At 47.8% G+C, this 12269-nt stretch overlaps 1 protein-coding gene across 1 annotated transcript in view; it reads right to left on the reverse strand.

Annotated features, from left to right (window-relative positions):
- Positions 1 to 12269, reverse strand: part of CARS1 (cysteinyl-tRNA synthetase 1) — a 77138-nt gene that overhangs the window by 25015 nt on the left and 39854 nt on the right. Inside the window, exons 12-14 of the mRNA XM_038764258.1 lie at positions 11565 to 11694; positions 7436 to 7539; positions 4752 to 4849 (exon numbers count right to left, since the gene is read on the reverse strand). Of these exons, the coding sequence (XP_038620186.1) occupies positions 4752 to 4849; positions 7436 to 7539; positions 11565 to 11694 (332 nt within the window). The remainder of the gene's footprint in view (positions 1 to 4751; positions 4850 to 7435; positions 7540 to 11564; positions 11695 to 12269) is intronic.

The following is a 12269-nucleotide window of genomic DNA, read 5'->3' on the forward strand; positions in this document are numbered from 1 at the left end:
TGTGCACAGCACTGTTCTAAGCGTTGGAGAGGTTGTCCCATGGGAGGGCTCGCAGTCTTCACCCCCATTTTCCAGGTGAGGTCACTGAGGCCCAGGGGAGTGAAGCGACTTGCCCATTATTATTATTACTAGTGGCATTTGCTAAGCGCTTACTACATGCACAGCACTGTTCTAAGCGCTGGAGTGGTTGTCCCATGGGAGGGCTCGCGGTCTTCATCCCCATTTTCCAGATGAGGTCACTGAGGCCCAGGGAAGTAAAGCAACTTGCCCATTATTATTATTATGATATTATTACTAGTGGCATTTGTTAAGCGCTTACTATGTGCACAGCGCTATTCTAAGCGCTGGAGAGGTTGTCCCACGGTGGGGGGCGGGGGGCACTCACAGACTTCATTATTATCATTATTAAGTCACTTCACTTCTCTGGGCCTCAGTTACCTCATCTGGAAAATGGGGATTAAAACTGTGAGCCCCCCATGGGACAGCCTGATCACCTGGTAACCACCCCAGTGCTTAGAACAGTGCTTTGCACATAGTAAGCGCTTAATAAATGCCAATATTATTATTATTATTCTTCATCCCCATTTTCCAGATGAGGTCACTGAGGCCCAGGGAAGTGAAGCGACTTGCCCATCATTATTATTACTAGTGGCATTTGCTAAGCGCTTACTATGTGCACAGCACTGTTCTAAGCACTGGAGAGGTGGTCCCATGGGAGGGCTCACAGTCTTCATCCCCATTTTCCAGATGAGGTCACTGAGGCACAGGGGAGTGGAGCGACTTGCCCATTATTATTACTACTAGTGGCATTTGCTAAGCGCTTACTATGTGCACAGCACTGTTCTAAGCGCTGGAGAGGTGGTCCCATGGGAGGGCTCGCAGCCTTCATCCCCATTTTCCAGGTGAGGTCACTGAGGCCCAGGGGAGTGAAGCGACTTGCCCATTATTATTATTACTATTGGCATTTGCTAAGCTCTTACTATGTGCACAGCACTGTTCTAAGCGTTGGAGAGGTTGTCCCATGGGAGGGCTCGCAGTCTTCACCCCCATTTTCCAGGTGAGGTCACTGAGGCCCAGGGGAGTGAAGCGACTTGCCCATTATTATTATTACTAGTGGCATTTGCTAAGCGCTTACTACGTGCACAGCACTGTTCTAAGCACTGGAGTGGTTGTCCCATGGGAGGGCTCGCGGTCTTCATCCCCATTTTCCAGATGAGGTCACTGAGGCCCAGGGAAGGAAAGCAACTTGCCCATTATTATTATTATGATATTATTACTAGTGGCATTTGTTAAGCGCTTACTATGTGCACAGCGCTGTTCTAAGCGCTGGAGAGGTTGTCCCACGGTGGGGGGCGGGGGGCACTCACAGATTTCATTATTATCATTATTAAGTCACTTCACTTCTCTGGGCCTCAGTTACCTCATCTGGAAAATGGGGATTAAAACTGTGAGCCCCCCATGGGACAACCTGATCACCTGGTAACCACCCCAGTGCTTAGAACAGTGCTTTGCACATAGTAAGCGCTTAATAAATGCCAATATTATTATTATTATTCTTCATCCCCATTTTCCAGATGAGGTCACTGAGGCCCAGGGAAGTGAAGCGACTTGCCCATTATTATTATTACTAGCGGTATTTGCTAAGTGCTTACTATGTGCACAGCACTGTTCTAAGCGCTGGAGAGGTGGTCCCATGGGAGGGCTCGCAGCCTTCATCCCCATTTTCCAGGTGAGGTCACTGAGGCCCAGGGGAGTGAAGCGACTTGCCCATTATTATTACTACTAGTGGCATTAGCTAAGCGCTTACTATGTGCACAGCACTGTTCTAAGCGCTGGAGAGGTGGTCCCATGGGAGGGCTTGCAGTCCTCATCCCCATTTTCCAGATGAGGTCACTGAGGCCCAGGGGAGTGAAGCGACTTGCCCATTATTATTATTACTAGTGGCATTTGCTAAGCGCTTACTACATACACAGCACTGTTCTAAGCACTGGAGTGGTTGTCCCATGGGAGGGCTCGCGGTCTTCATCCCCATTTTCCAGATGAGGTCACTGAGGCCCAGGGAAGTAAAGCAACTTGCCCATTATTATTATTATGATATTATTACTAGTGGCATTTGTTAAGCGCTTACTATGTGCACAGCGCTGTTCTAAGCGCTGGAGAGGTTGTCCCACGGTGGGGGGCGGGGGGCACTCACAGATTTCATTATTATCATTATTAAGTCACTTCACTTCTCTGGGCCTCAGTTACCTCATCTGGAAAATGGGGATTAAAACTGTGAGCCCCCCATGGGACAGCCTGATCACCTGGTAACCACCCCAGTGCTTAGAACAGTGCTTTGCACATAGTAAGCGCTTAATAAATGCCAATATTATTATTATTATTCTTCATCCCCATTTTCCAGATGAGGTCACTGAGGCCCAGGGAAGTGAAGCGACTTACCCATTATTATTATTACTAGTGGCATTTGCTAAGCGCTTACTATGTGCACAGCACTCTTCTAAGCGCTGGAGAGGTTGCCCCATGGGAGGGCTCGCAGTCTTCACCCCCATTTTCCAGATGAGGTCACTGAGGCCCAGGGGAGTGAAGCGACTTGCCCATTATTATTATTACTAGTAGCATTTGCTAAGCGCTTACTATGTGCACAGCACTGCTCTAAGCGCTGGAGAGGTGGTCCCACAGTGGGGGCCGGGGGGGGCACTCACAGATTTCATTATTATTATTAAGTCACTTCACTTCTCTAGGCCTCAGTTCCCTCATCTGGAAAATGGGGATTAAAACTGTGAGCCCCCCATGGGACAACCTGATCACCTGGTAACCTCCCCAGCGCTTAGAACAGTGCTTTGCACATAGGAAGCGCTTAATAAATGCCAATATTATTATTATTATTATTATTCATCCCCATTTTCCAGATGAGGTCGCTGAGGCCCAGGGAAGTGAAGTGACTTGCCCAAAGTCACCCAGCTGACAATCGGAGGAGCCGGGATTTGAACCCATGACCTCTGACTCCAAAGCCCGGGCTCTTTCCACTGAGCCATGCTGCTTCCCATATTGAGCGCTTACTGTGTGTCGAGCACTGTACTAAGCGCTTGGGAGAGTACTACTACTAGTACTAGTGGCATTTGTTAAGCGCTTACTATGTGCAAAGCACTGTTCTAAGCACTGGAGAGGCTGTCCCACGGGGGGGGGGGGCTCACAGTCTTCATCCCCATTTTCCAGATGAGATCACTGAGGCCCAGGGAAGTGAAGCGACTTGCCCAAAGACACACAGCTGACAATCAGAGGAGCCGGGATTTGAACCCATGAGCTCTGACTCCATTCATTCATTCAATCGTATTTACTGAGCGCTTACTGTGTGCAGAGCACTGTACTGAGCGCTTGGGAGAGTACTACTGCTAGTGAGAAGCAGCATGGCTCAGTGGAAATCAATCAATCAATCAATCGTATTTATTGAGCGCTTAGTGTGTGCCCGGGCTTTGAAGTCAGTGGTCATGGGTTCAAATCCCGGCTCCGCCAGTTGTCTCTGTGTGACTTTGGGCAACTCACTTCACTTCTCTGGGCCTCAGTTACCTCGCCTGTAAAATGGGGATGAAGACTGTGAGCCCCCCGTGGGGCAACCTGATCACCTTGTAACCGCCCCAGTGCTCAGAACGGTGCTTGGCACATAGTAAGCGCTTAAGGGACCATCTCTATATGTTGACATCATGAGAAGCGGCGTGGCTCAGTGGAAAGAGCCCGGGCTTTGGAGTCAGAGGTCACGGGTTCAAATCCCGGCTCCACCGACTGTCAGCTGTGTGGCTTTGGGCGAGTCACTTCACTTCTCTGGGCCTCAGTGACCTCGACTGGAAAATGGGAATTAAGACTGTGAGCCCCCCGTGGGGCAACCTGATCACCTTGTAACCGCCCCAGTGCTCAGAACGGTGCTTGGCACATAGTAAGCGCTTAAGGGACCATCTCTACATGTTGCCGACATGAGAAGCGGCGTGGCTCAGTGGAAAGAGCCCGGGCTTTGGAGTCAGAGGTCACGGGTTCAAATCCCGGCTCCACCGATTGTCAGCTGTGTGGCTTTGGGTGAGTCACTTCACTTCTCTGGGCCTCAGTCACCTCGCCTGTAAAATGGGGATGAAGACTGTGAGCCCCCCGTGGGGCAACCTGATCACCTTGAAACCTCCCCAGTGCTTAGAACGGTGCTTGGCACATAGTCAGCGCTTAACAAATGCCATTCTTGAGAGGCAGCGTGGCTCAGTGGTAAGAGCCCGGGCTTTGGAGCCAGAGGTCACGGGTTCAAATCCCGGCTCCGCCAACTGTCAGCTGTGGGACTTTGGGCGAGTCACTTCACTTCTCTGGGCCTCAGTTCCCTCATCTGTAAAATGGGGATTAAGACTGTGAGCCCCCCGTGGGACAGCCTGATCACCTTGTATCTACCCCAGCGCTTAGAACGGTGCTTGGCACATAGTAAGTGCTTAATAAATGCCATCATCATCAGCGTTATTATTATTGTTAATATTAATAAATACGATTGAATGAATGAATGAATACCCACTCTCCCAAGCGCCCAGTACAACGCTCTTATGATTACGTGATCGATGAATCTCCTATGGAGTAGATTTGGGTTGTTATGTGCCTGTCCCGGCTGAGGTCGCGGGCCCCGCCGGGAGATGGGCCCCCCATCCCGCCCCTCCCCGGCGTCCTCCCGGTATTCCCGTCCAGCCGGACGGGGCCCGGTCACCCGGGGCGGGAAGAGCCGGGCTCACCTTCGGTTCAGCTCCATTTCCTGCTCCTCCCACTTCTCGAACTCGCCCGTCACGTCGACCGGGGTGCGGAGGATGGCTTTCACGTTGAGGAAGAACTCCTGGGGGGAGGCGGAGGCCAGAGGGAGGCCGTGAGACCCCCGGGGAGGGGAAGCCGGGACATCAATCAATCAATCAATCAATCGTATTTATTGAGCGCTTACTATGTGCAGAGCACTGTACTAAGCGCTTGGGAAGTACAAATTGGCATCACATAGAGACAGTCCCTACCCAACAGTGGGCTCACAGTCTAAAAATCCCACCCGGGGGGACCCCGGAGCTCCGGCCCAGCCCCGCCTGCTAACCTTCTCACTGTCCCCTCGATCTCATCTATTTATTTATTCATTTATTTATTTTACTTGTACATATCTATTCTGTTCATTTTATTTTGTTAGTATGTTTGGTTTTGGTCTCTGTCTCCCCCTTCTAGACTGTGAGCCCGCTGTTGGGTAGGGACCGTCTCTATGTGCTGCCGACTTGGACTTCCCAAGCGCTTAGTACAGTGCTCTGCACACAGTAAGCGCTCAATAAATACGACTGAATGAATGAATGTACAAACAAACATGCGCACAGTAAGTGCTCAATCAATAGGATCGAATGCATGAATGATGCGTTTTCTCCCCCTCGTCCCCCTTTCCATCCCCCCCATCTTACCTCCTTCCCTTCCCCTCAGCACCTGTATATATGTATATATGTTTGTACAGATTTATTACTCTATTTATATATTTATTTATTTTACTTGTACATATCTATTCTATTCATTTTATTTTGTTAGTATGTTTGGTTTTGTTCTCCGTCTCCCCCTTCTAGACTGTGAGCCCGCTGTTGGGTAGGGACCGTCTCTACGCGTTGCCGACTTGGACTTCCCAAGCGCTTAGTCCAGTGCTCTGCACACAGTAAGCGCTCAATAAATACGACTGAATGAATGAATGTACAAACATGCGCACAGTAAGCGCTCAATCAATAGGATCGAACGCATGAATGATGCATTTTCTCCCCCTCGTCCCCCTTTCCATCCCCCCCATCTTACCTCCTTCCCTTCCCCTCAGCACCTGTATATATGTATATATGTTTGTACAGATTTATTACTCTATATATTTATTTATTTTACTTGTACATATCTATTCTATTCATTTTATTTTGTTAGTATGTTTGGTTTTGTTCTCCGTCTCCCCCTTCTAGACTGTGAGCCCGCTGTTGGGTAGGGACCGTCTCTACGCGTTGCCGACTTGGACTTCCCAAGCGCTTAGTCCAGTGCTCTGCACACAGTAAGCGCTCAATAAATACGACTGAATGAATGAATGTACAAACAAACATGCGCACAGTAAGTGCTCAATCAATAGGATCGAACGCATGAATGATGCGTTTTCTCCCCCTCGTCCCCCTTTCCATCCCCCCCATCTTACCTCCTTCCCTTCCCCTCAGCACCTGTATATATGTATATATGTTTGTACAGATTTATTACTCTATTTATATACTTATTTATTTTACTTGTACATATCTATTCTATTCATTTTATTTTGTTAGTATGTTTGGTTTTGTTGTCTGTCTCCCCCTTCTAGACTGTGAGCCCACTGTTGGGTAGGGACCGTCTCTATGTGCTGCCGACTTGGACTTCCCAAGCGCTTAGTACAGTGCTCTGCACACAGTAAGTGCTCAATAAATACGACTGAATGAATGAATGTACAAACATGCGCACAGTAAGTGCTCAATCAATAGGATCGAACGCATGAATGATGCGTTTTCTCCCCCTCGTCCCCCTTCGCATCCCCCCATCTTACCTCCTTCCCTTCCCCTCAGCACCTGTATATATGTATATATGTTTGTACAGATTTATTACTCTGTTTATATATTTATTTATTTTACTTGTACATATCTATTCTATTTATTTTATTTTGTTAGTATGTTTGGTTTTGTTCTCTGTCTCCCCCTTCTAGACTGTGAGCCCGCTGCTGGGTAGGGACCGTCTCTATGTGTTGCCGACTTGGACTTCCCAAGCGCTTAGTCCAGTGCTCTGCACACAGTAAGCGCTCAATAAATACGACTGAATGAATGAATGTACAAACAAACATGCGCACAGTAAGTGCTCAATCAATAGGATCGAACGCATGAATGATGCGTTTTCTCCCCCTCGTCCCCCTTTCCATCCCCCCCATCTTACCTCCTTCCCTTCCCCTCAGCACCTGTATATATGTATATATGTTTGTACAGATTTATTACTCTATATATTTATTTTACTTGTACATATCTATTCTATTCATTTTATTTTGTTAGTATGTTTGGTTTTGTTCTCTGTCTCCCCCTTCTAGACTGTGAGCCCGCTGTTGGGTAGGGACCGTCTCTATGTGTTGCCGACTTGGACTTCTGAAGCGCTTAGTACAGTGCTCTGCACACAGTAAGTGCTCAATAAATACGATTGATTGATTATTAGTAGTAGTAGTAAGCACTCAATCAATACTTCTAGACTGCGCGCCCACTGTTGGGTAGGGACCGTCTCTCTATGTTGCCAACTTGGACTTCCCAAGCGCTTAGTCCAGTGCTCTGCACACAGTAAGCGCTCAATAAATACGATTGATTGATTGATTGATTGATTGACTGAATGGATGACTGAGCGGGCCAGTGGGCTCGCGGCCGGGGGAGAGACTCACGTTGAGGAATTTCTCGTACTGGATGGCCGACTCCATGGTGTTGCCCGAATAGTCCAACGTGTCCTTCCACGAGTGCATGAGGAAAGCCAGACGGAGCTGCCGCGCTGCGGGACCCAAGACCCCCAGTGCCCCCCAGTCAAAGGCACGGATGACCCCAGTGCCTCCCAGTCAAGGTCACGGATGACCCCAGTGCCCCCCAGTCAAGGGCACGGGCGACCCCAGTGCCCCCCAGTCAAGGGCACGGATAACCCCAGTGCCCCCCAGTCAAGGTCACGGATGACCCCAGTGCCCCCCAGTCAAGGGCACGGGCGACCCCAGTGCCCCCCAGTCAAGGGCACGGATGACCCCAGTGCCCCCCAGTCAAGGGCACAGATGTCTATATGTTGCCAATCTGTACTTCCCAAGCGCTTAGTACAGTGCTCTGCACATAGTAAGCGCTCAATAAATACGATTGATGATGATGATATACCCGTATACCTTATATACAGGTATATATGTATATATATACCTTATACATATGTTTGTATACCTGTATATATGTATATATGTTTGTACATATTTATCACTCTTTTTATTTATTTATTTTACTTGTCCTTATCTGTTCTATTTATTTTATTTTGTTAGTATGTTTGGTTTTGTTCTCCGTCTCCCCCTTCTAGACTGTGAGCCCACTGTTGGGTAGGGACCGTCTCTATATGTTGCCAATCTGTACTTCCCAAGCGCTTAGTACAGTGCTCTGCACATAGTAAGCGCTCAATAAATACGATTGATGATGATGATATACCCGTATACCTTATATACAGGTATATATGTATATATATACCTTATACATATGTTTGTATACCTGTATATATGTGTATATGTTTGTACATATTTATTACTCTTTTTATTTATTTATTTTACTTGTCCTTATCTGTTCTATTTATTTTATTTTGTTAGTATGTTTGGTTTTGTTCTCCGTCTCCCCCTTCTAGACTGTGAGCCCACTGTTGGGTAGGGACCGTCTCTATATGTTGCCAACTTGGACTTCCCAAGCGCTTAGTACAGTGCTCTGCACATAGTAAGCGCTCAATAAATACGATTGATGATGATGATATACCCGTATACCTTATATACAGGTATATATGTATATATATACCTTATACATATGTTTGTATACCTGTATATATGTGTATATGTTTGTACATATTTATTACTCTTTTTATTTATTTATTTTACTTGTCCTTATCTGTTCTATTTATTTTATTTTGTTAGTATGTTTGGTTTTGTTCTCCGTCTCCCCCTTCTAGACTGTGAGCCCACTGTTGGGTAGGGACCGTCTCTATATGTTGCCAATTTGTACTTCCCAAGCGCTTAGTACAGTGCTCTGCACATAGTAAGCGCTCAATAAATACGATTGATGATGATGATATACCCGTATACCTTATATACAGGTATATATGTATATATACCTGTATATACCTTATACATATGTTTGTATACCTGTATATATGTATATATGTTTGTACATATTTATCACTCTTTTTATTTATTTATTTTACTTGTCCTTATCTATTCTATTTATTTTATTTTGTTAGTATGTTTGGTTTTGTTCTCCGTCTCCCCCTTCTAGACTGTGAGCCCACTGTTGGGTAGGGACCGTCTCTATATGTTGCCAATTTGTACTTCCCAAGCGCTTAGTACAGTGCTCTGCACATAGTAAGCGCTCAATAAATACGACTGATGATGATGATATACCCGTATACCTTATATACAGGTATATATGTATATATACCTGTATATACCTTATACATATGTTTGTATACCTGTATATATGTATATATATATATGTATATATGTTTGTACATATTTATTACTCTTTTTATTTATTTTACTTGTCCTTATCTATTCTATTTATTTTATTTTGTTAGTATGTTTGGTTTTGTTCTCCGTCTCCCCCTTCTAGACCGTGAGCCCACTGTTGGGTAGGGACCGTCTCTATATGTTGCCAATTTGTACTTCCCAAGCGCTTAGTACAGTGCTCTGCACATAGTAAGCGCTCAATAAATACGATTGATGATGATGATGACTCCAGTGCCCCCCAGTCAAGGGCATGGCCCCAAATGAGAAGCAGCGTGGCTCAGTGGAAAGAGCCCGGGCTTTGGAGTCAGAGGTCATGGGTTCGAATCCCAGCTCCGCCAACTGTCAGCTGGGTGACTTTGGGCAAGTCACTTCACTTCTCTGGGCCTCAGTTCCTCATCTGTCAAATGGGGATAATAATAATAATAATAATGATGGCATTTGTTAAGTGCTTACTATGTTCAAAGCACTGTTCTAAGCGCTGGGGGGATATAACGCGATCAGGTTGTCCCACGTGGGGCTCACAGTCAATCCCCATTTTACAGATGAGGGAACTGAGGCTCAGAGAAGTTAAGTGACTTGCCCAGGGTCACACAACAGAGATGTGGCGGAGTCGGGATTCAAACCCATGACCTCTGACTCCAAAGCCCGGGCTCCTTCCACTGAGCCACGCCCCCCGCGGGACAACCTGATCTCCTTGGAACCTCCCCAGCGCTTAGAACAGTGCTTGGCACATAGTAAGCGCTTAATAAATGCCATAATTAGCGTGGCTCAGCGGAAAGAGCCCGGGCTTTGGAGTCCGAGGTCATGGGTTCAAATCCCGGCTCCACCGCTCGTCAGCTGTGTGACTTGGGGCAAGTCACTTCCCTTCTCTGGGCCTCAGTGACCTCATCTGTAAAATGGGGATTAAGACTGGGAGCCCCGCGTGGGGCAACCTGATCACCTTGTAAATTCCCCAGCGCTTAGAACAGTGCTCTGCACATAGTAAGCGCTTAACAAATGCCATTATTAGCGTGGCTCAGCGGAAAGAGCCCGGGCTTTGGAGTCCGAGGTCATGGGTTCAAATCCCGGCTCCACCGCTCATCAGCTGTGTGACTTGGGGCAAGTCACTTCGCTTCTCTAGGCCTCAGTGACCTCATCTGTAAAATGGGGATTAAGACTGGGAGCCCCGCGTGGGGCAACCTGATCACCTTGTAAATTCCCCAGCGCTTAGAACAGTGCTCTGCACATAGTAAGCGCTTAATAAATGCCATTATTAGCGTGGCTCAGCGGAAAGAGCCCGGGCTTTGGAGTCAGAGGTCATGGGTTCGAATCCCGGCTCCACCACTTGTCAGCTGTGTGACTTGGGGCAAGTCACTTCGCTTCTCTGGGCCTCAGTGACCTCATCTGTAAAATGGGGATTAAGACTGGGAGCCCCGCGTGGGGCAACCTGATCACCTTGTAAATTCCCCAGCGCTTAGAACAGTGCTCTGCACATAGTAAGCGCTTAATAAATGCCATTATTAGCGTGGCTCAGCGGAAAGAGCCCGGGCTTTGGAGTCCGAGGTCATGGGTTCAAATCCCGGCTCCACCGCTCGTCAGCTGTGTGACTTGGGGCAAGTCACTTCCCTTCTCTGGGCCTCAGTGACCTCATCTGTAAAATGGGGATTAAGACTGTGAGCCCCACGTGGGGCAACCTGATCACCTTGTAAATTCCCCAGCGCTTAGAACAGTGCTCTGCACATAGTAAGCGCTTAATAAATGCCATTATTAGCGTGGCTCAGCGGAAAGAGCCCGGGCTTTGGAGTCCGAGGTCATGGGTTCAAATCCCGGCTCCACCGCTCGTCAGCTGTGTGACTTGGGGCAAGTCACTTCCCTTCTCTGGGCCTCAGTGACCTCATCTGTAAAATGGGGATTAAGACTGGGAGCCCCGCGTGGGGCAACCTGATCACCTTGTAAATTCCCCAGCGCTTAGAACAGTGCTCTGCACATAGTAAGCGCTTAATAAATGCCATTATTAGCGTGGCTCAGCGGAAAGAGCCCGGGCTTTGGAGTCCGAGGTCATGGGTTCAAATCCCAGCTCCACCGCTCGTCAGCTGTGTGACTTGGGGCAAGTCACTTCCCTTCTCTGGGCCTCAGTGACCTCATCTGTCAAATGGGGATTAAGACTGGGAGCCCCGTGTGGGGCAACCTGATCACCTTGTAAATTCCCCAGCGCTTAGAACAGTGCTCTGCACATAGTAAGCGCTTAATAAATGCCATTATTAATTATTATTATTATTATTATTATTATCCCGGGACGGCGGCCCACCCGAATGCTTCTTCAAGGCGTCTTTGATGGTGACGAAGTTCTTCAGGGACTTGGACATCTTGCAGCCGGCGATGGTGAGGTGGCCCGCGTGCAAGAAGTAGCGCACCCAGCAGTCGTTGTCAAAGTACGCCTGCGCCCCAAAACAACGGTATTTCTTCGTCAAGCGCTTAAAAGGTCCCGGGCTCTGTACTAAGCGCTGGGGTGGGGACAAGCTAATCGGGCCAGACGCAGTCCCTGTCATTCATTCGTTCAATCGTATTCATTCAGTAAATACAATTGAATGATCGGGCTGGACGCAGTCCCTGTCATTCGTTCGTTCGATCGTATTCATTCAATAAATACAATTGAATGAATGAATGAATTTCTTGAGCGCTTACTGTGTGCAGAGCACTGGACTAAGCGCTTGGGAAGTCCAAGTCGGCCACGTCTAGAGACGGTCCCCACCCGCCAGTGGGCTCACGGTCTAGAAGGGGGGACACAGACGACAAAACGTATTAACAAAGTGAAATAAATAGAATAAATATGTACAAATAAAATAATGTAAAATAAAATGTCCCATTGCGGGGGGGTTCACAGTCTCCGTCCCCATTTGACAGACGAGGCCCAGAGAACTGAAGTGATGATGATGGCATTTGTTAGAGAAGCAGCGTGGCTCAGCGGAAAGAGCCCGGGCTTTGGAGTCAGAGGTCACGGGTTCAAATCCCA

This window comes from Tachyglossus aculeatus, chromosome 22 (genome assembly GCF_015852505.1).
Source record: "Tachyglossus aculeatus isolate mTacAcu1 chromosome 22, mTacAcu1.pri, whole genome shotgun sequence".
Taxonomy (NCBI): domain Eukaryota; kingdom Metazoa; phylum Chordata; class Mammalia; order Monotremata; family Tachyglossidae; genus Tachyglossus; species Tachyglossus aculeatus.